General features: G+C 39.1%; 1 protein-coding gene across 1 annotated transcript in view; it reads right to left on the reverse strand.

The window, feature by feature from the left end:
- Window positions 1–25,063, reverse strand: part of LOC133289951 (uncharacterized) — a 109,456-nt gene that overhangs the window by 33,324 nt on the left and 51,069 nt on the right. Inside the window, exons 32-39 of the mRNA XM_061487999.1 lie at window positions 24,117–24,764; window positions 23,822–24,013; window positions 12,156–12,259; window positions 8,567–8,856; window positions 8,395–8,479; window positions 8,004–8,309; window positions 7,311–7,670; window positions 6,713–7,199 (exon numbers count right to left, since the gene is read on the reverse strand). Of these exons, the coding sequence (XP_061343983.1) occupies window positions 6,713–7,199; window positions 7,311–7,670; window positions 8,004–8,309; window positions 8,395–8,479; window positions 8,567–8,856; window positions 12,156–12,259; window positions 23,822–24,013; window positions 24,117–24,764 (2,472 nt within the window). The remainder of the gene's footprint in view (window positions 1–6,712; window positions 7,200–7,310; window positions 7,671–8,003; window positions 8,310–8,394; window positions 8,480–8,566; window positions 8,857–12,155; window positions 12,260–23,821; window positions 24,014–24,116; window positions 24,765–25,063) is intronic.

Raw genomic sequence — 25,063 nt, forward strand, 5'->3', positions numbered from 1 at the left:
AGACTGCTCTTCCTGTGGACTTGACCCAAGTTGATTCATCATTTCTTCTGACGACTCTTTCCCTCCGGATCCTTCACCATAGGCTCTTTCCATTGCCCAAAGAAAAGGTATACGTACTACTCGTAACTCTTATCTCTTTATAACTTTTTGAGCTAGGACCGTCTTTCTATTCCTCATTACACCTTTGTTTCTAATCTTTCTATTGTTTCTATTCCTAAGACCGCAGGTGAAGCACTTTCCCATACAGGATGGCGTCAAGCGATGCTAGATGAGATGACCATTCTTCATTCTAATAGCACTTGGGATCTTGTTCCTGTTCCTCCGGGGAAGTCTATTGTTGGTTGTCGGTAGATCTTTACTATCAAGGTTGGACCTGATGGCCATGTTAACCGCCTAAAGGCGCGCTTAGACACCAAAGGTTTTAGTCCGATTTTTTGCCTTGACTATAGTAACACCTTCTCTCCTGTCGCTAAGATGGCATATGTCCGCATGTTTCATCCCTTGTTGTTGTTCGTCGCTGGCTACTCCTTCAACTGGACATTAAAAATGCTTTTCTTCATGGTGATTTACAGGAAGAGGTTTACACGGAGCAACCGCCTGCTTAGTTGCTCACAGGGAGACTGGAATAGTGTAGACTTCGTAAGTCCTTATATAGCCTCAAGCAATCTCCTCAAGCGTGGTTCAGCCATTTTAGTTTTGTCGTTCAAGCTTTTGGCTTGATCCGTAGTGAGGTTGATCATTCTATGTTTTATAGTTGCACATCTCCTGATAAGTGCATCTATATGTTAGTCTATGTCGATGACATCATTCTCACTGGAAGTGATTAAGCTAGGATTGACCAATAAAAAAAATATTTGTTCAGTCAATTTCAAACAAAGGATCTTGGTAAGCTTCGTTACTTCTTAGGGAATGAGGTTGCACATTCTACACAGAGCATTTCCATTTGTCAAAGGAAATATGCCTAAGATATCTTAGAGGAGACTGGTATTTTGGGATGTAAGCCAGTTGATACACGCATGGATCCTAATATCAAATTATTGCTCGGACAGGGGGAGCCATTATCTAATCCTGGACATTATCGAAGGTTGATTGGGAAGCTGAATTAACTCACTATGACTAGGCCGGACATCTCTTTTGCTGCTAGTGTGGCTAGCCAGTTCCTTAACTCCCCTTGTGATTCTCATTGGGATGTTACTGTGACGATCTTCCTGTACATCAAAAGAGCACTAGGGAAACGCTTGTTGTATTCAGATGGGGGACATAGAAATTTGAGGTTATTCAGATGCCGATTGGGCAAGATCACCCTCGGATAGACGCTCTACTTCAGGTTATTGTATCGTCTTTAGCGGAAATCTGATTTCTTTGAAGAGTAAGAAACAAATTGTTGTCGCCTAATCCAGTGCAAAGGCCAAGTATCGTGCAATGGGAGCTGCCACCTGCGAACTAATTTGGTTAAAGCAATTGATTCGGGAGCTACATCTATATGAACAGAAACAGCCCGTGACACTCATTTGTGACAATTGCTGCACTTCATATATCATCTAATCATGTATTTCATGAGAGAACCAAGCACATAGACATCTATTGTAAATAATTGTTTTGTTTATTTATTTATTTATTTTTCCATTCTAAAATCTTCTTTGGGCTTAGCCCATTAGGTTATTTAGTCTCTTTAAATAGAGAGCAATTGTACAGATGTAATATACAATTTTATCAATAAGATTATCTCTTTTTCAACTCGGTATCAAAGCTCTCGATCCCGAGGACCTTTTGGACCAAAAGGACTACTGTTTGACTCTGTTTTTTCAGATCGATCAATTCATAGGCGTTTTTTTTTTTAAAAAAAGGTATTGTTCATCGCCACTGTTCACGCGTGCACTGTTCGCGAGGTACTGTTCACACCCAAAAAAAAAAAAAAACTGTTCTAGGACAGTGCCTCCTCTTTCCAGATCCATGTTTTTTTTTTTCTTCGGTCAGACATCATTTGGATTTGCGTTTGTGTGATTTTCACCTCAACATTATGGCGGGTTCAAATAGTACATCTTCGAAATTTATTTCTATTCGCAGAGATGAGTTGGAGCGGATTCGGACTATGCATGATTCTCTGAGTAAGCCATCTAGTATTAGTACTTCAGCTATGAGTGGTATGAGCTCCACTACTCATTCTTTTCTTACTTCTTGTACTGATATTAATTATTCTTGGATTATCGATTCTGGTGCCACTGATCATATAGCTTGTTGTGCTGACTCCTTTCTTTCTTATAACCCTACTATTGGCACCCATACAATAGCCGTAGCTGAGGGCTCACATACATCAGTTGCGGGTTCTGGTAACATATATTTACAGCCTTCCTTTCTATCTATAAAATTACCAAAGATTTGAATTGCACTGTAGCTTTCTTCCATACTCACTGTGTTTTTCAGGATCTAGCCACAGGGAAGACGATTGGGGGTGCTAAAGAGCAAGGTGGGCTGTACTATCTGGTGCCAGAATCTTCTGCAAAGTATGCTAAGGATCACACCTTCTTGACTCAGTCTCAGTCTACTGCCGACTCTTTGATTTGGCTCCATCATAAACGCTTGGGGCATCCTCCATTTCATTTGCTTAAGTCTTTATTTCCATCATTATTTTTGTCTAAGTCTGTTGAGTGTTTTCATTGTGATGTTTGTGAGTTTGCTAAGCACCATCATCTCTTTTTTCCTTCTAGTACCATTAAAAGTGTTGAGCTTTTTGATCTTATTCAGTCTGATGTTTAGGATCCTTCTAAAGATCCTCATGCTTCTGGTAATGAATGGTTTGTTTCTTTCACTGATAATTGCACTCGTGTAACCGGGGCTTATTTAATGCATGAAAAATCTGAGGTACCACAGTTATTCTTTCGATTTTGTAAAATGATTAAGACCTAATTTGGTAAAAGAATTAAAAGACTAAGGTTCGACAATGGTCTCGAATATGTCAATCAGCGTCTTTCCAAATTCTTCCAAGATCAGGCATGATTCATGAACTTACTTGTGTGGACAACCCTCAGCAAAATGGAGTTGCTAAGAGGAAGAATCGTCATCTTCTTGAAGTTGCTCGTGCCTTACTTTTTCAAAATCATGTACTCAAGTGCTACTGGGGAGATCCATTCTTACAACAGCTTTCTTAATCAACCGCTTGCCCTCTCGATAATGTAAATCCTATTCACTCAATGACTTCATTCTTTCCCTTTTTTCCCTCTATGCAGAGTCTTCAGCCACAAGTGTTTGGGCATGTTGACTTTGTCCATTTTTCCCAAGTACTCATCTTCAGGGGGAGAGCAATTCTTCAGTAGATTAATCACCTTCTATCTTTGAGTTTGAACCTTCCATGTCTTCTCCTATACCTCTTCCTCTTGTTTTTGATTCTTCTGTGTCTGACCCATCTGATACACCGGAAATACGGGAGATTGTGACATCTGAGTTGCTATATCACAGGAGAAAGTAGCCCACACTTCTTCACCAGCAACCTCAATCGTCTAAACTACTGGTAAGTCCTGAATCTCTTGTTTATGATCATAATATTATTACTTCTCTTGTTTCTGAACCTAATATTGTTGCCTCTAATGATTTGCCTGTTGCTTCTAATAGCTTACCTAATACCTCTGATGACTTACCTATTGCCTTAAGAAAAGGAAAAAGATCTTGTACCCAACACCCTATCTCTAATTTTGTCTCTTCTACTAACCTTTTTGTGCAACACAAAAGCTTTATTTCCGCACTAGATTCTATCTCAATATAAAATTAGCACATGAAGCATTAAAAAATGAGAATTGGGCTCGAGCCATGCAAGATGAGATGAATGCCTTGGAGAAAAATAAAACATGGGAGGCTGTTGATAGACCTGATCGAAAGAAAGCAATAGGGTGCAGATGGGTTTATGCCTTGGAATATAATTCTGATGGTATTCTTGAGAGATATAAGGCTCGGTTAGTTACCAAGGGTTGCACTGAGACCTATGGCATTGATTATGAAGAAACTTTTGCCCCAGTTGCAAAGAAGAATACTGTGAAAGTTTTTGTTGCCCATTACAATTGGGATATGAATCAATTTGATGTGAAGAATGCATTCCTTAATGGTGAGTTAGAAGAAGTCTACAGGAAAATCTCACCTGGCTTTGGCTCAATAGATGCAGGAAATAAAGTTTTCAGGTTAAAAAAGGCCTTGTATCGATTGAACCAATCTCCTCGTGCCTGGTTTGGGAGATTTACTAAGGTTATGTTGGCTTTAGCGTATAAACAGAGTCAAGGAGATCACACACTATTCTTCAAGCACCACTATTCTTCAAGCACTCCCAAGATGGGAAGCTAACTCTGCTCCTTGTATATGTTGTTGATATTATTATAACAGGTGATGATATTACGTAGAAACATTTTCTACAAGCACGGCTAGCCTCTGAGTTTGAAATTAAAGATCTTAGGAGATTGAAATATTTCCTAGGATAGAGGTAGCTCATTCAAAGGAAGGAATTTTTATCAGCCAGAGAAAATATGTCCTTGATCTTCTTAAAGAAGCGGGAAAGCTTGGGTGTAAACCCTCTAGTACTCCTATTGAGCAGAATCACAAGATGGCTTATAAAGAGGAGAATCCTCCAGTTGATAAAGGACAATATCAGCGGTTAGTTGGGAGACTAATATATTTGGCTCATACTAGACTAGATCTTGTTTATGCTGTTAATATTGTAAGTCAGTTCATGCATAATCCAAAAGAAAAACACATGCAGGTAGTGGAGAGAATTCTTCAATATCTTAAAGCCACTCCTGGTAAAGGACTGTTGTTCCAGCGTAACGGCAATCTCTTTATAGAAGTTTATACCGATGCTGATTATGCTAGATCTATAACTTATCATCGATCTACCACTGATTATTGTATGTTTCTTTGTGGTAACCTAATGACATGGAGGAGTAAGATGCAAGATGTGGTTGCCAGATCGAGTGCTGAGGCTGAATTTCAAGCTATGGCTCAAGGCATTTGTGAATTATTGTGGTTAAGAATTATACTTAGTGATCTTAAAATAAGATGTGAAGGACCTATGAAGCTGTTTTGTGATAATAAGTCCGCCATTTGTATAGCTCATAATCCAGTTCAACATGATCGGACTAAGCACATTGAGATCGACCGCCATTTTATCAAAGAGAAGCTTGATAGCAGGTTGATCACTACTCCATACATCCCTTCTGGACGTCAATTAGCTGATATCCTCACCGCCCCCACCTTCTTTCTAGTGGAATTTTTTTCTTAACATAGGTAAATGGGCTCTCTTGTGAGGAGGCGCGTTAGAGAATAATATAAATCATTAAAAGGGCGCTCACCCAACAGCTTAAGCTTTTGGGTTGAATTGATTCTTTATATAGTATCAGAGCCTCGTGTTTCGGGTTCAATCCTCACCGCCCCCACTTTCTTTCTAGTAGAATTTCTTTCTTAACACAAGTAGATAGGCCTCAACGTTGTCCACACTTCAAGTCTAATGGGCTCTCTTATGAGGAGGCGTATTAGAGAATAATACAAATCATTAAAAGGGCCCTCACCCAACAGCTTAAGCTTTTGAGTTGAATTGGTTCTTTACAAGATCAGTTGTCACTTCATTCGAGAAAAGATTAAGTCAATTGAAATCAAAATGGCAGTTGTCAACTCCAAGGATCAAATCATGGATGTCTTCACTAAAGCTCTTAGAGGTCCTCGGATTGAATACATTTGTAACAAGCTGAGTGCTCACAATATATACGCACCAGCTTGAGGGGAAGTGTTAGAATAATATGTTAAAGTAATACAGTGTATATAATAGAATAGTCCCACAACTTGTATATGATAGATTAATTTTTGTACTTGTTAATATAAATATATTCCCTATGTGCTCGTATTAGATACACAATTATCCAATCTCAAGTAATAGTTTTGTACCGAACACTCTACCTTACACAAGAACTTTTTAGGCTTGGAGCATAAACAATGCACAAAATTACCCTCCTTATGCTGAAATTCAACTTGAAGAATTGAGATAACAAGGATCGATTTCTAGGCCACTCAGTCATACTGCCATAGTGATACCATATCAAGAACCAACTCTTCCAAAAGTTTAAGTTGTTAAGTGAAAGCTAATGAATGATTTTATATCAAATAATAAGAATGACATTAATTATAGCCCACAAAATGAAAAACCAATAACTCCTTTCGTGGCCAATGAACACTAAAAACATTTAGCAATTACATAATTGAATAAAATTTTAGATTAGCTAGGAAATCTTTGGTCTAAATACATGCATCATTTCCCTTTCCTTCCAAACTATTCATCAAATTTGGCAGACGGAATTTGAACGAAATTGTGATTACCGTCAAATAGGGAGATAAAGGTTTACCTATATGTAACTTTAGGTCAACATATACCCATTTTGATTAATATTAAATCTAGAGGCATGCTACAATCAACAGTTCTCTACATTAGAAGAAAACCTACAGATAAGGAATTTGAATCAAATTGTGATTGCAGTCAAATAGGTAGATAAAGGTATACCTATATGTAACTTTATGTCAACATCTACCCATTTTGATTAATATTAAATCTAGAGGCATGCTACAATTAGCAGTTCTCTACATTAGAAGAAAACCTACAGATAAGGAACCACTTAAGCTTCCAGATGATTAGGCACTCGTTATTATTGTATAAAAAGTTACAAACTCAGTGTTTCATACTTACCAAACCACTGTAGTCATCAAAAAGAGCTGTCGAGAAGGTTCCAATTCCAGCATCAATGACTGTAACATCTGAATCGCTTGGCACACTAGAATCTGCTAGCTTCAAAGCAAACCTTCTTGGGGGTCTTTTGAAACCACCACGGACAATAAAAGACCCCAACTCATTATCAACAGCCCATACACTAAATGGCTCCGTTGCATGCTTGGCATCAGATGTATCCCACACACTTTCTTCCAAAAATTTATCTCCCGCAACCAAATCACTGCGCACGCATCTTAATGTGCTAAATTCATTTTGCTTAGGTTTCCCTTTACATGCTACACAACCCAAGGAAACAAAGCCAGGAGGAGCTTGTGGAAGCCAGAATGATATACTTTCCATTCCCCTCTGCTTTTTTATTTGTCCAACAAGTTGAAAATCTAGGGGAGTTTTAAAAATATTTTCATCTCTGGAATCATGAACAATGCAGGTGTTTGGAGGCTCATACCTAAAAAGCGGAAGACTGCATCAGTTCTCTATTACTGGTAAATAACAAAAGAAGAAATCATGAGAAAAACTTTTATGATGAAAAGAGAAAGCATGTAAGTGTGAAACACACCCTTTAACAGCTATATCACCAAAATATATCATTCCCATTGGGACAACTGGACGCCATATGGATAACTTCTTTCTTGAGTTTAATCCCTGATTCCACCATATTAACTGAAAGCTAGCAACAGGCTCAAAACGCCTATTCGAATTTGCATTAGCAGACTGGTCGAATTGCAAGGTTTGATGCCCACTGGAAGGAGCATTGGAATCCAGACTGCTTAAGACTGCAGAGGATGCCTTCATAATATCATATTTAATACAACGCAATTCATACGCTTTACCCATCAAACTGAGTGTGATAGGATCTACTGGCAAGAAAGTGCCAACAGAGTTATCCACACGCCAGAATGCCACACTGAATGACCATCTGCAATCAAGACACAAACAATCTTAAGTTTTCACGGGACCAAAATGCCATGACCTTATGTCTGATCAACAGTTAAAACAAATTCTGTGAGTAAAATAACCAACTTCACTTAAAAAGTCATGAAAATTAGATTCCTTCATCTCAGAAGTTATGCTCAAAGTGTAACAAACAGTCAAGCAAATCGATCATGTTTATGTCATTACCAAATATATACATAGCAGAAGGCACTAACATCAAATACTAATTAAGAAGTTTGGTAGTTTAAACTTTAGTATAAAATTGTAAACAGGACTTATGTTTTTCAATATAACTCAACAGAAAATTTCAACTTACATATCAGTAGTACCGATTGTGATACAATCCCTTAACGAACATGGCGATACCGAAGAGGATGGGATGCAAAAAACAGAAGATAAAGGGGGTGGTGTCCTTCCATGGTTAACTACACAGCCTAGTGCAACATAACCTTTGGGAGCTTCCGGGAACCAAATGGAACAGCAGCCATCTGCCTCATCTTTCCACGTGTCAGAATTGCCCACAGAAGTTAAAGGTGGCCAAATCAATCTGAAACTAATGGGTCTCTTAACTGTTATAGAATTGGTATTTACTGCGAGAACCCCTTTTGTCGGTGGCTTGTCTCTGTTGAGCAAATACATCATATTATTAACATTCAAGTCAGTGGGGAATCTATCTAACCAGAAGAATATAAAATGCTTTTACTAACAGTGGTGTCAGGTAGTCACCAAGTACAGCAAAACCAGGAGGAGCATGAGGCCTCCAAAAGACATACGTTTGATCAGTATGAGAATCTGCATGGTGCAATTAATATGACTAGTCTTAAACACATTTGTCAATGTATTTACCATAATAGAAAAAAATGGACAATATCAACATACATTTTATGGTTCCAACTTTATCGAACTGGGAGCAAACAATTGTCATTTTCTTCGATGTCATCCTTAAAAATGCAAGAATATCATCTTCCACAGCAAGAAATAATCTCAAGATACTAAATGTGAAATTCATGAAAATATCAGAAATAGACAAATGTATATTGGTCTTCCCAGAAGCATTAGAGTACTTCAAGGATGTATCAAATGGCTCCAAAATCCGGATTCCATTACTCTCCATAGTCAAACCAAGTATATCTGCAGTCATCTCAATATTGTTACCCTTCAAAACAAGCCTGACAATGTCAAAACATACCAAATGTCAGTCAACCTCATGACCCATATTACCGATTTTCTGCATATAAATTTCTGAAAAAAAAAAAGGATATTAACAGAAGAAATAAAAGATTTCTTAAAGACTCACGCATAAATTATGGGCATGAACCTATACTCAGCTGACTGCATACTCAAAAAATAAAACTTATCATCAGCTGTTGACACTGGAAAGTCATATTCATATTCCCCATGTTAGAATATCTAGAAGATATCATATAACATTATGATTATATCTTCAAAATAATTTTTAGTATCTTAGATTGTCTCTAAGAATTTGTTTACATATTTTCATATATATCATGATTTGATTCCTTAATTAATTAGGATAGTATTAGTATAAATTGGAGTTAGTGTTTCATACTTTGTATCATATTATATCACATTATAACACATCAGGTCAATACCAATTTCATATTATTCAGTCTTTATCTTCTCTTTTCTTCCTTCCCTACCTAAATCCCTATAATTTCAACATGGTATTATAGTAGTACCATTCTTCAAGACCTGTCCCATCTATTTTGCTACCGAATTCCCTAAAATTTGGAACTCAACTTTATTTTCATAATCGGGTTCGTTCTTCTGATTAGTCGTCTCTTTGTCGTGTTGTCTTTCAGGCAACCTTCCCTCTGTCACCCATTATTGTCCATTGTCATGTCGTTAGTCCAGTTATCTTGCAAGTCTTCTCCAGCCACCGCAACTGCCAGTGGCCAGTATTAGAGCATTTCTCTGCGTTTGGTCCATCCCAAGCACACCCACCTTGAACAAACTCCATACTTGGGCGACGTGTGCCTCAAGTTTTCAAGTCGCCATCGTCGCACAGTACTCGCCCTAGACTTCTCTCCATAGATATAGGGTGTTCCACCTGTTTTGGCCCTCTTTTGGTGTTCACCTAGCCCTATCCTTCGCTATCCAGGGTACCCAAAATCTTCTCTCCAAATTTGGTCTTCTCCAGCCCACCTCTCCATTGCCTAGAGTGACCCGTTTTTGCCCAGTTGCCTGCTGCATAGTAGTCATCTCCTTCTCCTTTTCCTGGAATCTTGACCCTTTTGGCCTTGGACAGATGCTGAAGCTTTTTGAAGTAGCAACTTAGGCTTTTCGTGTTGGTTCAGGCCGCACCGCAGCTCCTTCAACCTTTTGACCCAGATACAATCTAGTCCTGTCTTGTCCCATATGTAGTCTTGCCCCATCGGTCTTTGTCCTAGGTGTAATGCAGTTTAGCCTGTCAGTCTTGATTATAGGTGCATTCCGGATTTGTCTTTGTTGCAAGAGCAGTCTTCCCCAGACATTTTTTTCCCGGTTTATATTTGTTTGGTTATTTTTCCTTTTCAAAGGGTTCATTTGTAACAATCTAAAAGTTTAGTATGTTTTAGCTTAAGGGGAGCGTTAAAATATCTAGAAAATATCTTACAATATTATCATTATATTTTAAATAGTTAATAAAATCTTAGGATTGACTTTCATATTTCCTTATATTTCATGATTTGTTTCCCTATTTAATTAGGACACTATTAGTATAAATAGGAATTAATGTTATGTAGTTTGTCTCGTATCATATGCATCAAATCAATACCAATTTCATATTATTCAATGTTAATTTTCTCTTTTCTTCACATTCTACCTATATCCCCATAATTGCAACACCCCAATATATAGTGCTCAAGCCAATTACAATAAATCGCAAGAATACAAAAGAAAAAAAAATATTTGAATATTACTATTTTAAAACATATATACAGAGCATATGGCATCATTCCCTAGGTAAGAAATGCAAGATTAATTCTTTTAGTTAAACTATTTCATTTTATTGACGTAGACAAATTAAAAAATAAAAAATAAAGCAAGAAAAATAAATAAATTAACATAGGGTAGCCTCCAAAAACATCAAGTTCTTATTTTATTTTTTTAAAAGCCAAAGGAAAGGAAAAAAGAAGACATAAAGAAAATCTTCTCCGGCACTAGTTCATATGATATGGAAGGAAAGAAGTAGACATATTCAAAAGCCAAAGTACGAGAAAATCACTCGGATACTAGCCAAAGTGTTATAATCCAATTGCAAGGTATGGGATAACAGTCCCACATTGGAAACATTCTGGTATGGGATTTATATGGATTTTGGGCTCTCCTACCTTACAAGCTAGCTTTTGGGGTGAGACTCTCCCAAGGTTCAAATCTATTGGTATCAGAGTTTTCACTATGTCTCTCAGTTACAATCGAGCGGTGCAACTAATGATGTTGGCATTGCAGAGTTCGCCCAGTGCTAGTAAAAAACAAGCGCTGAGTCAGCCCGCGTGAGCGCCAAGGTTGCGGAGCGTGGTGGGATGTTACAATCCAGTTGCAAGATCTGGGACTTGTAGCCCCTCCCACCTTATAAGCTAGGTTTTGGGGTGAAGGTTTGTATCACAAAGATACTATAACTGATGCAGAGTAAATCATTAGAAATAGGCCTCTGGCAGATAAATCAAACTTGAATGTGAAAATAGGGTCACAATAAGGGAAACTTATAATAAAAGTAGGAAAAAAGAGCATTGAATATCTCTTTCACCTAAATAGAGAAGATTTCTTAGCTGAAGGAAAAAAAGGCACAAAGATATGGGAATTTTTTTTGATAAGGAGCCTTACAACCGTCTCATAAATCTAAATTACTATATTGACATTCGCCTGGCAAAGCAAACAGTATTATTTGCTCAAGTTATAACAACGAGATTTGCTATCTGAACTCAGCAATGGCTATAACAGAATAAGGACACAATTTCTCTTGCTCCAAAGTACACTTTAGAATTTATGGTATCTGTTTTACTGGAATTGACTTAAAAATATATACAGATTTTGGCTATTGTACATACTTCTAACAGACACAACATATTTCAACAGAAACAAATCACATTGCTCAACCAATTTTCACTGGGACACTACGATAATAGTCAGCAAAAAAAGAATTCAAGTTCCAAAGGACCAACTTTCTAAAAAAGCTTAAGCTTTTAATGGAGTCTCCAGAATGGTTTTATATCTCTTAAACAAACTCTTTGGACTTGGACAACGCAAACCCCACTTCACACTAAGCTTAACTCAATTATTATGAATTAGGGTGGATCAAAGATCAAACTTCTAACCAATTCATCATATTACAACTCAAATAGGCTTCAACAACATGTCAAACGAGCAACTCTAACCAGATTAAGAGGTTAGGTATAGGCCTGCGATTAACTTTATATCTTTAACACCATAAACAAATAAAGCACCACTAACAAGAGGAATTCACCTGCAAAATGCATCCAACTGTGCAAGTAGAAGTTTATTGGACAAGTTTAATAATTCACCTACATCTTTTGATGTGTTATAGAAGGTAAGCCCGGGTCCAACAGCCTGCAAAGGGATATTTCCGTCACAGTAAGACATGTATAAAGTAAAGATGTTACAATAAACATATAAATCATACCCATTATCATAATAAAGTCTTCATGGCATATATATATATATAAAAAGGACTACGTATTATATGTGTAAAGAACCAATTCAACCAAAAAGCTTAAGCTGTTGGGTGAGACTACATTAATGATTTTATATATCTCAACACGCCCCCTCATACGAGAGCCCACTGGACTTGAAGAGTGGACAATGCAAGGCCCACCTACCTGTGCGAAGAAAGAAATTCCACTAGAAAGAAAGTGGGGGGCGGTGAGGTTCAAACCCGGTACATCGAGGCTCTGATACCATGTAAAGAACCAATTCAACCCAAAAGCTTAAGCTGTTGGGCGAGGCTACATTAATGATTTTATATATCTCAACAGTATGACATAATGATTAAAAATTGTCACACACAGAACAATGTGGGTAAAAGGATTTATTGTTTTACATATTAGAGTCTTGAAGTCTTACAAACAATGACCAGACACCAGTTAAATCTTCACCCAATCAATGGTAACTTAAAAGTCAAAATGAACTATAAGGTAATTATTCACATAGAAAGGCTTCAACAACCACAATACAATCACACGTGCTAGAGATTTCAAAAAATAAAATAAAATAAAAAAAGAAGCCAGCTCATACTTCTAGGTTTATAGATTGCATTGGCAAATTAATATGGCATCTAGCCCTTTTGACCAAATGGTGCACAGTTCAATTGCCAATTGAAAAAAAGAAAAAGACTAGTTTTTTATCATGTTGTAACAGTCACACCACACTTCCATTTATAATCAATGTAATGAGACCATTAGTTACCGTAGACTAAGCATTATTTTAAGAATGATCGGAACCGTAAAAGATCTTCCTTTTTTAGAACGAACAATTACGGATCAAATAAACAAGGACAAATCCAGGAAGAGCAAAAAGAGACGCGCAGAACAGAAGTGGTCTGAGGCCAGGAACCACCGTCATGCGCCGGTGAAGCTGTCGGCACGTGGGCTTCACGCGCAGAGAGGAGGGTGGCGCGTGGAGGCGCTTGTCAGGTCCGTTGGGGCTAGGCTTTTCACGGTGAGGTCGTCCGGCTAGCGCGACCCTGTCTGTGGCTAGTCAGAGTCTAAAGGTCACTGGTTTGGCGTCGGAACAGTGTTGTACTCTTGTTCCGGAGCTGTTTCGGTCGTTGAAAACGAAACCTCCGTAGAATGATAGGTATGAGAAAATAGAGTGAAATAGGGGTCCTCACGGTCCAAAAAGGTCCCCGGAATATTTTTCCAGTGGCGTCGAGAGGCAAACAGGGTGTGTGGTGGTGATTTGTGGAAGCAGAGTCCTCAAAATCAAGAGCTCTGATACCAACTTGAATTTAATAATATTAAATTGTAATATTTAATTGTATAATATATGTACAAGAGCTCTCTATTTAAAGAGAACTGAAAGAACTAATGGGCTAAGCCCAAAATACACTTCTAGAGTATTCTAGCTATTACAAATAAATAGATAAAATTCTAATATTCCCAACACTAATGATATCCAGGAGCTCTATTCTATAATGTCTCAATTCATGAATTTGCGCAAATCATCTGATATTCAGATGGAAACATATATCGGCAGAAGTCAATCTTTGATGCAGGCGTACATGATGCCATACCCTTCTGAAGCTTCTGCATATCGAAAACAGGTGGAACATCTCTTTATGGTTACCACTATTTTTTGTCTTCCCGAGGAGTATGATGTATGTGACACTATCTTGACTAGTGGGGATCCTAGTCTATCATTGACCTACCAACGCTTCTTGAATCTCAACAAGAAACCAATTTCTGCTCCTTATTCATCTTCTGTTGTTGATTCTCCTGCTCTTGTTTCCCATACAGACACTCGCAGGAACAGTAGATGTGATCGCGGTCGTGGCCGGGGCCCAGGCCAACGTGGTCAGAGACCTCGTTGTAATTATTGTCAGTAACTTGGTCATTTTGAAGATCGTCGTTACACAAAGTATCCTCACCTGTGACCATCTTTTGTTACGAATATAGCTCAATCAGACACTGCATCCTCTGGTTCAGTTTCTTTCTCACCTGCAGACTATGCTGCACTCCAGACTTTTCAAAAGAAGGTTTCTCCTCTGTCTACCGCTCCAGATACTGGTAATCCCGTTGCTTGTGTTTCTCATCCTATATCACATGGCCCTTGGATATTTGACTCAAGTGCTATCGATCATCTCTGTGGTAATAAGGAACTCTTTAAATCTTTTATTTATTCTGATCAGTTACCTTCTTTTACCCTTGCTGATTGGACAAGCTCGTCCGACCTCTACCTTGACCTTGACATCTGTTTGTTACATTCCTGGCATCCTTTATAACTTAATTTCTGTTAGTAAATTGGTCCATTGGTCCACTCCCTCACTTGCACCATTACTTTCTATAACCATTCTATTTCTGTGCAAGATCCGGGTACGGGGAAGATAATTGGAGTAAGTCGTGAGTCATGGGGGCTTTACTGTCTGGTTGTGCCTCGTCCTTCAGTGGCATACTCTCTCACAGAATCTCCACAACTTATCTCGAGTCGCCTCGGTCATCCAAGCCTTTTGAAGTTGTAAAAGATGGTCCCTCTTTTATCCAGTATTCAGTCTTTAGATTGTGTGTCGTGTCAGTAAGGGAATCATACAAGCTCCTCCTTTGCTAGTCGAGTCAATAAACGAGTTGATGCTCCTTTCTCTCTTGTTCATTAGGATATTTGGGGTCCAAGTCGTACTTTATATGTTTTAGGTTTTCAATATTTCGTTACCTTTATTGATAATTATTCCCGTTGTACTTAGATTTATTTAATGAAAAATTGTTCCGAATTATTTTCCATTTATAAAAAAAAATCTGAGATTCATACTCAATTTGATGTTTCTATTCGTATTCTACGTAGTGATAATGCTAAGGAATATATCTCTATTATTTTTATAATTTCTTGACTACACAAGGTACTTTACATCAAACCACTTGTCCTCACACTTCACAACAAAATGCGGTGGCTAAACGTAAAAACCGACATCTCATTGAAAATGCTCGTATCCTTCTTGTTAGAAATAATATTAATTTATTATTATTAGAATAGTCTAGAATATTCCAGATTGTGGGCTTGGCCCATTAGGTTTTGTAGTCTCTATAAATAGAGAGCCTCCTTGTACAAATTACATACACTTGAATATACAATATATTTCAGATTCAATTTGGTATCAGAGCTCTCGATCTGAGGGCTCTGCTTCCGCATATATATCTTTTCTTTTCTTTTCTTATTTACTGCCGTGCATCATACCGGCAAACCCTTTTACCGCCGTGCGTCATACCGGCAACCTTTTTCAACCCTCTGAACATTGTTATACCCTTTTTCGATCTCAGATCGTCATCCTCCTTCATTATTTGACCGGAAAACACTGTTCACATCGCCCGAAACACTGTTCTGTCACTGTTCAACACTGTTCCGGCCACCTTTCCGGCGAGAAACCACGCGATCAGGATCCCCTCACGCCGGCGACCATTTCTGTCCAAGATTCGTCCCAAACGGCCGCCGCACGCGCCTCCACGCGCCACCAAAGCTGTCTGCGCATGGGCCTCACACGCCACCTCTCTCCGGCGCGTGTGCACTGTTCCGGCCACTTTTTCCGGCCAAACCAAGGCAGACAGGCTCGCCTCTGCCTCCTCCTTCCAGATCCGGTGCTCGTTCGTTGTGGGTCTCTTCCGTTCGAGGGGTTCCAGTGCAAAAGTCGCTACTTTTTCCTTTTTCGCGTGACTTTTACCGTTTTTTTGTTGTCTGATCGCTGTTCCTGATGGAAGGAACCAGTAAATATCCTTCCGGCATCATTTCAAGTGCTATTCCCTCTATCACAACTCTGAAATTGACCGGATCTGCCACTTACAAGAACTGGTCTACCTCCGTTAAGATCTGGTTTACCGGTCAAGGCCATGACAAACATCTCACCACTAAGAAGACTAATATTTCCACAGATCAGATGACTGAATGGGAGAGAGTTGATGCTCAGCTCCTCAGTATTCTTTGGCAATCTATTGATTCATCCCTTCTCAATATTTTCATTCCCTTTGAGACCTGCTATGATGTGTGGACGGAAGCCAAAAACCTCTACACCAATGATATTCAGCAACTTTATTCCATTGTCTCCCAGATGATGGATTTGCGTAAATCACCCGAAGCTCGTATGGAAGTTTATGTTGGTAAGATTCGTTCTTTGATGCAGGAATTTTTGGCTATGTTACCTCATGCTGCGAATGCTACAGTATACAGGACGCAAGTGGAGCGTCTCTTTATGGTTGTGACTCTCTCTGGTCTCCCTGACGGATTAGAAAGTGTTCGTGAGAACATTCTAACCAGTACTGAGATTCCTAGCATATCCCAAACCTTTCAGCGCCTTCTAAATCTTCAAGATAAGGTGGCCCCCGCACACGTGCCAGCTACTGACTCTACTGCTCTTTTGTCTGATTCTGCTGCTTTAGTCTCTCATGGTAATTGGAATAATGGTGGACGCGGTCGTGGTCGTGGCCGCAGACAAGGCGGTCGCGGGCCCATGACATCATATGGCCCAGGCGGTCTAGGCCACATTGAAGAACGTTGCTACAGAAAGTACCCTCACTTCAAGCCACCACATATGAACTTTGCTCAAACAGATGTCGTGCCGCCCTCTACCGGATCGTGACTATTTCCGCTGCAGACTATGAGGCCCTTCTCCAGAAGAGTTCTTCTCAGCCACCTACTCCCGCTACTGGTAATCATGTTGCTTGTTTTTCTCAATCATCTCTTGGACCCTGGTTAATAGACTCAGGTGCTACTGATCATCTTTGTGGTAATAAGGATCTTTTTACTTCCCTTACCTTTTCTAATAATCTTCCCTCTGTTACTCTTGTTGATGGCACCAAGGCTCCTGCTCGTGGTATTGGGCAAGCCAAACCAACTCCCTTCTTGACTTTAACCTCTGTTTATTACATCCCTGGCATTCCCTTTAATTTAATTTCTGTTAGTCAATTGACCCATTCTCTTTCTTGCTCTATCACCTTTTCTAAACAGTCTTTTTCTATGCAGGATCCGGGTACGGGGAAGACGATTGGAGCGGGCGATGAGTCACGAGGTCTCTACTATCTGCATGCACCCTCTGCTCCAATTGCATGCTCTCTCACAGAGTCTCTTGAGCTTCTCCATAGCCGTCTGGGTCATCCAAGTCTCTCGAAGCTTCAGCATATGGTTCCTTTTTTGTCGGGTCTAAAGTCTTTGAATTGTCAGTCTTGTCAGCAGGGAAAGCATACTCGCTCTTCCTTTGCTAGTAGAGTCAATAAGAGAGCTGCTGCTCCCTTTTCTATTGTTCATTCTGATATTTGGGGTCCGAGTCGGACTATGTCAGTTTTGGGTTTTCAGTATTTTGTAACCTTTATTGATGATTTCTCCCGTTGCACTAGGGTTTATTTAATGAAAAATCGTTCTGAGTTATTTTCAATTTATCAAAAAATTTGTGCAGAAATAAAAACTCAATTTGGTGCTTCTATTCAAATCTTGCGTAGTGATAATTCAAAAGAGTATGTGTCTCTTGAATTTTCTAAATTTCTGGATACACATGGGACGATACACCAGACTACCTGTCCTCACACTCCACAACAAAATAGAGTCGCTGAACGTAAAAATAGACATCTAGTTGAAACTGCACATACCCTTCTCATTCATATGAACGTCCCACTCCGTTTTTGGGCAGATGCTATTATCACCTCATGTTTCCTTATCAACCGCATGCCCTCTTCTGTGTTAAATAATGATGTTCCCCACCGTATTTTGTTTTCCGGAGCACCTTCTTATCCTCTGCCTTTACATATTTTTGGCTGTACTTGTTTTGTTCATGATCTTACTCCAGGTAAAGACAAGTTGACATCCAAGGCCTTCAAATGTATTTTCCTTGGGTGTACACGTTTCCAAAAAGGGTATCGTTGCTATTCACTTGATCTCAAGCGTTATATCGTTTCTGCTGATGTCACTTTCCTTGATCAGCAACCTTTTCACTCTACTTCGTCTCCAGTGTCACAGGTTGATCAGGTCCTTCCTATTCCTTTTCTTGACTTGTCTTTACCAGCTGCAGGTAACCCTATTCCAGAGGAGCAACTCATTAACTCCATACCTGCAGATCGTCCTCTCCTAACATACCAGCGTCGTCAGCCTGCGCCTCCTCCGACTCTGCCTCTTGATGACTCATCGTCCTTTCCCGTTGGCTCTTCTCCTCCGGATCCTCCATCAGAGACTCCTCCCATTGCCCTTCCAAAAGGTATTCGATCCACTCGAAATCCTCATCCCCTTTATTCTTTCTTGAGTTATGACAGACTTTCTTCACAACATTTTACTTTTGTTTCTAGTCTCTCTACTGTTTCCATCCCTAAAACCACAGGTGAAGCACTATCTCATCCAGGGTGGCGCCAGGAGATGCTTGATGAAATGCAGGCACTTCACTCCAATGGCACTTGGGATCTTGTTCGTGCTCCTCCCGGGAAGTCTGTTGTTGGTTGTCGATGGGTGTTCACAGTTAAAGTTTGTCCTGATGGCACTGTTGATCGCCTTAAAGCTCGCTTAGTGGCAAAGGGATACACACAGATCTTTGGTCTTGATTATGGGGATACCTTTTCTCCTGTTGCTAAGATGGCTTCTGTTCGCCTATATGGAGCAACCACCAGGTTTTGTTGCTCAGGGGGAGAGTTCTAGAATGATATGTAAACTACGGAAATCTTTATATGGCCTGAAGCAATCTCCTCGGGCCTGGTTTAGCCGCTTTAGTTCAGTTGTTGAATCCTTTGGCTTAATCAGAAGCAAAGCCGATCATTCTGTCTTTTACCGGCATAGCTCTTCTGGCCAGTGCGTTTATCTTCTGGTCTATGTTGATGACATTATCATTACAGGCAGTGATCAGACCGGGATTGATCACTTGAAAGAGCATTTATTCAATCAATTTCAGACCAAAGATCTTGGCAGATTTCGATATTTCTTGGGGATCGAAGTTGCACAGTCTAGGCGGGGCATTTCCATCTGTCAGAGGAAGTATGCACTAGATATCCTAGATGAGACGGGCATGTTAGGCTGTAAACCCATTGATACACCTATAGACCCCAATGTTAAGTTATTACCAGGACAGGGGGAGCCACTGCCAAATCCTAGTCGCTACCGCCGACTAGTTGGAAAATTGAATTATCTTACTGTGACAAGGCCAGATATCTCCTTCGCAGTGAGTGTTGCAAGTCAATTTCTTGATTCTCCCTGTGACTTCCATTGGGATGCAGTTATTAGAATTCTCCGATATATTAAAAAGGCGCCAGGAAGAGGTTTATTATATACAAATAAAGGGAGTTCAGAGATCTCTAGTTATTCAGATGCTGACTGGGCAGGTTCTCCTTCAGATAGACGATCCACCTCAGGGTATTGTGTCCTCTTAGGAGGAAATTTGATCTCTTGGAAGAGTAAGAAACAAACTGTGGTTGCCAGATCCAGTGCGGAGGCAAAATATCGGGCAATGGCAAATGCAACCTGTGAGCTCATCTGGCTGAGACAACTGCTTAAGGAACTCCATCTCTGTGAACAAAGGCCTATGAAGCTCATTTGTGACAACCAAGCCGCTTTGCATATATCCTCTAACCCAGTCTTTCATGAAAGGACCAAGCATATAGAAATTGACTGTCATTTTGTTAGAGAAAAGATCCAGTCAAGGGAGATCGAGACAGCATTTGTCAATTCCAATGATCAACTTGCGGATGTATTCACTAAAGCTCTTAGAGGTCCCCGAATAGATCATATTTGTAACAAGCTGGGAGCTTTTGATATATACGCACCAGCTTGAGGGAGAGTGTTAGAAATAATATTAATTTATTATTATTAGAATAGTCTAGAATATTCTAGATTGTGGGCTTGGCCCATTAGGTCATCCCATTAGGTTTTGTAGTCTCTATAAATAGAGAGTCTCCTTGTACAAATTACATACACTTGAATATACAATATATTTCAGATTCAATTCTTCTTATTCATATGCAGGTTCCCCTTCACTTATGGACGGATGCCGAACACATCTCTTGTTTTTTCATTAATCGCATGCTTTCATTTGTGCTCAACAATGACATTCCTCATAATCTTTTGTTTCCGGATGCTCCTCTTTATCCTCTAACTCCACATGTCTTTGGTTGTACTTGTTTTGTTAATGATCTCACTCTTGATAAGGATAAGTTAACATCCAAAGCTTTTAAGTGTATCTTTCTTGGTTATTCTCGTATTCAAAAGGGTTATTGTTGTTATTCTCCTGATCTTAATCGTTATATTGTTTCCGCTGATGTCACTTTCCTTGAACAACCACCCTTTTCTTCTATCCCATCTTAATTGTCACAGGAAAATCAGGTTCTTCCTGTTCCTTTTCTTGACTTGTCTTTACCAGTTGCAGGTGACTCTCTCCCAGAGGAAAGACCTATTGCCTCCATCCCTACAAACCGCCCTTTTCTCACCTATCAGCATCGTCAGAAAGTGCCTCCTGCGGACTTGACCATGGGTGACTCATCGCCTTCTCCAGTCATCTCTTCCCCTTCGGCTTCTTCACCAGAGGCTCTTTCCATTTCCCAAAGAAAAGGTATACGTACTACTCGTAACCTTTATCCTCTTTATACCATTTTAAGCTATGACTGTCTGTCTACTTCTCATTACACCTTGGTTTCTAGTCTTTCTTCTATTTCTATTCCTAAGACCACAGGTGAAGCACTTTCCCATCCAGGGTTGCGCCAAGCGATGCTTGATGAGATGACTGCTCTTCATTCCAATAGCACTTGGGATCTTGTTCCTGCTCCTCCAGACAAGTCTATTGTTGGTTGTCGGTGGGTCTTTAATGTCAAGGTTGGACCTGATGGCCATGTTGACCGTGTCAAGGCACGCTTAGTCGCCAAAGGTTTTACTCAGATCTTCAGACTTTGACTATAATGACACATTCTCTCCTATCGCTAAGATGGAGTCTGTCCAAATGTTTCTTGCCCTCGCTGCTGTTCATCATTGGCCACTCCTTCAACTAGACATTAAAAATGCTTTTCTTCATAGTGATTTACAAGAGGAGGTTTACATGGAGAAACCACCTGGGTTTGTTGCTCAGTTCGGTTTGCAGACTTCGTAAGTCTTTATATGGGCTCAAGCAGTCTCCTCGGGCATGGTTCAGCCATTCAGGCTTTTGGCTTAATCCGTAATAAGGCCGATCATTCTGTGTTTTATAGGTTCACATCTCCTGACAAATGCATCTATCTGTTAGTCTATGTTGATGACATTATTCTCACTGGAAGTGATCAAGGAGGGATTCACCAGTTAAAACAATATTTGTTCACTCAATTTCCAACAAAGGATCTTAGTAAGCTTCGTTTCTTCATAGGGATTGAAGTAGCATAGTCTAGATAGGGCATTTCTATCTGTCAAAGGAAATATGCCTTGGATATCCTAAAGGAGATTGGTATGTTGGGGTGTAAGCCAGTTCATACACCCATGGATCCTACTATCAAATTACTACCTGGACAGGGAGAGCCATTATCTGAACCTGGACGTTATCGGAGGGTGATTGGAAAGTTAAATTATCTCACTGTGACTAGGCCGGACATTTCTTTTGCTGTTAGTATGGCTAGTCAGTTCCTTAACTATCCAAGTGATTCTCATTGGGATGCTGCTGTAAGGATCCTTCGGTACATCAGAGTAGCACCAAGGAAAGGATTATTATATTCAGATCAGGGAAATACAGAAATTTGTGGTTATTCAGATGACGATTAGGCGGGATCACCCTCGGATAGGCGCTCTACTTCAGGCTATTGTGTTTTCTTTAGAGGAAATCTGATTTCTGGGAAAAGTAAGAAACAAACTGATGTTGCCCGCTCTAGTGCTGCAATGGTTGAGTAATCTGCAATGGGAGTTGCTACCTGCGAGCTAATCCGGTTAAAGCAGTTAATTCGGGAGCTCCACCTTTGTGAACAGAAATAGCCCATGACACTCATTTGTGACAATCAAGTTGCGCTACATATATCATCTAATCCTGTATTTCATGAGAAAATCAAACATATAGAGATCGATTGTCATTTCATTCGAGAAAAGATTCAGTTAGGAGAAAGCAAAACGGCATTTGTCAACTCTAATGATCAACTCGCGAATGTCTTCACTAAAGCTCTTAGAGGTCCTCGGGTTGAATACATTTGTGGCAAGCTGGGTGCTTACAATATATATGCTCCAGCTTGAGGGGGAGTGTTAGAGTAGTTGTTAGAATAGTTCAGTGTATATAGTCTCACATCTTGTGGACTTAGCTCATTAGGTCTTTTAGTCTCTTTAAATAGAGAGCTCTTGTACATTGTAATACACAATTTTATTCAATATACAATATTCTATTATTCAATCTTAAGTGTATGAAACTCCTACGAAGTTTTTTGTGACAACATATCAACCATTAGAATTGCTCATAATCAGGTTTAGCATGATATGAGATAATATATTTAGATAGACCGGCATTTCATAAAGGAAAAGCTCAATAATGTAGTGATCACACAACATATATTTCTACAGGGATTCAGTTGGCAGATGTGTTAACCAAAGGGCTTCCTCCATAAAGATTTCAAGATCTTACCAGCAAGCGGAGAATGATAGGATGCTATTCACCAACTTGAGGAGTGTTGAAGTTTTCCACATCGATTAAATTTGTAATCACTATAATTATTGTAAATTATTGTTACTAGGATAGGTAATTAGTTACTATAGATTGAGCCTTACCTTAGGAAAGAAATTATTTAGTTCAACTTCAAAGGGGAAAATATGGATATATTATTCACTCATAGAAACATGTACAAGATTACAATATTTACAAAAAACTAATGGGTCTAAAAGGGTAAACCCAAATCCTAAACATAATCTGTATGAAACCAAAACAAATCTGGCTAATAAAGGAAACAAATAATTACATATATTTTTTCAATATTTACAACAGTTCAGCATATATAGTGTAATATCATTAAGAAAAAATATTCAGTCCCTTTTCATTCAAGTCATAACATTCATAGTACTTATTTTCAACTTCCCTCCCTTTGTTCTGTTTGTTTTCTTTTGCTTTGATATAACAATTTATTTGGAAAGAAAAAAAATAATAAAATAACGAGGATGAGATATCCTTCCCTAAAGCAAGTTGGATGTTGTTTACAATGTTTATAGAATTTAGAAACATGCCGAAGCGCCCCTACACCCTAATAATATCAAGCTTGGGTATAATTTTATCCTTTGCACTCGGCCACAGACAATAATAAACACATTTGCCTAATCTCTGTCGCAAACAATAAAGCTACACCTATGAAACTCTCCCATTATTAAGAATCACTTATTTATCTGACTAACTTCTTCTTACTAATTGTTCTAATTGTCTAAACTAACTACTCTGTCTTCCTTAATTCTTCTAAGCAAATACCCTTCTGTCCTAACACGAGTGCATGAGTATTTAATTGTAGCAACACTTAACCTGAATCTCACCTGAACCTCAATGATCAACTCCGTGGCATTATTAACTGCATTATTCTGACGTGGTACTTCATCCACACTTCCTCTCAAGGATCTTGGCGGAGGACTTTCAACTAACCCTTCCAAGAATACATGATCATCCTTCAAAGCCGAATAGCTACTATTTGCTCCAAGATAAACACAAGAATCCAAGTGCTGTCCACCCTGCAAAAACAAAACCAAGGCAATTAGGTTTTTGGGCATCTACCTAACTCTTAAATTCATTAAATAGTTTGAAAAGGAAATTGATAAACTGAGACACTGAGACCTTAATAACGACATTTTTGAATTGCAACTTCTTCCCACTTCCAACATATATTATAGCCTCCGAGCTAGCTTCTGTGAGATTAAAACCCTGTCTATCTTTTAAATATAAAATTCCACCATCACCATCATAAATGAAATGATCAAAACTTTCATCATCAACTATTAAAGGCTTTTGAGGTGAGAGGGAAAATTCAGCACAAGGTTGTTTGTAAGTTGACTGATCCATGATGATAGCTTCCAGCATGTGGGACCTAGTGTGTTCTTCATATGATAGCATACTGCTGACTGTTGGAACGAAAAACTCAACTACAGCAAGCAGAAAATCTAGTGCAACCAGCAACTGAGGCCTTTGGACACACAAAGAAATAAATGTTGAATCCTGACCAAATTTCATATCAACAATGAGCATCGTCTGAATTGGCTCAATATTATTCCGCTTGATTAAGCTACTATCCACAGAGTCCTGGTTTTGATGATATGAAGAAGCATTTAGAGGACTGGCTCCAATATTCTCAGGCTTTCCTATCGCTAACCGAAATTCTTGTTCAACTCCCTCGCGATCATCAAACACACTGAAACCTTGAAGTGTTGCAGAGAGGAATCCGTTTCCTGCTGTATTGGACTTATATAGCAGCCATGCACCACTGGCCTGCACAAGAGAGAACCTAAAGTTGAGCTATAGTAAGAAAATTTTCTTTTTTTATTTGATTACTTCTTTAATAACTGAATTTTGCTTTAGAGCAATTTAGTCCCTCTAGTTTCTACTGGAGAAATATTTTTCTCCAAATTTTATCATTAAACAAGTCCAATACCCCAAACTTCTTTAACTATCTCGACAAGATAATTTGGCATTATTTATGATGTGTCATTAACAACATTTGTTAGAGATAAAATATAAAACTATTCATATGTCTTTACATATTAAACTTTTGGGGGAGTTGATTTATG

Source organism: Gastrolobium bilobum, unplaced genomic scaffold, assembly GCF_033153095.1.
Source record: "Gastrolobium bilobum isolate Gb01-03AN ecotype WA unplaced genomic scaffold, APGP_CSIRO_Gbil_v1 utg16824, whole genome shotgun sequence".
Taxonomy (NCBI): Eukaryota; Viridiplantae; Streptophyta; class Magnoliopsida; order Fabales; family Fabaceae; genus Gastrolobium; species Gastrolobium bilobum.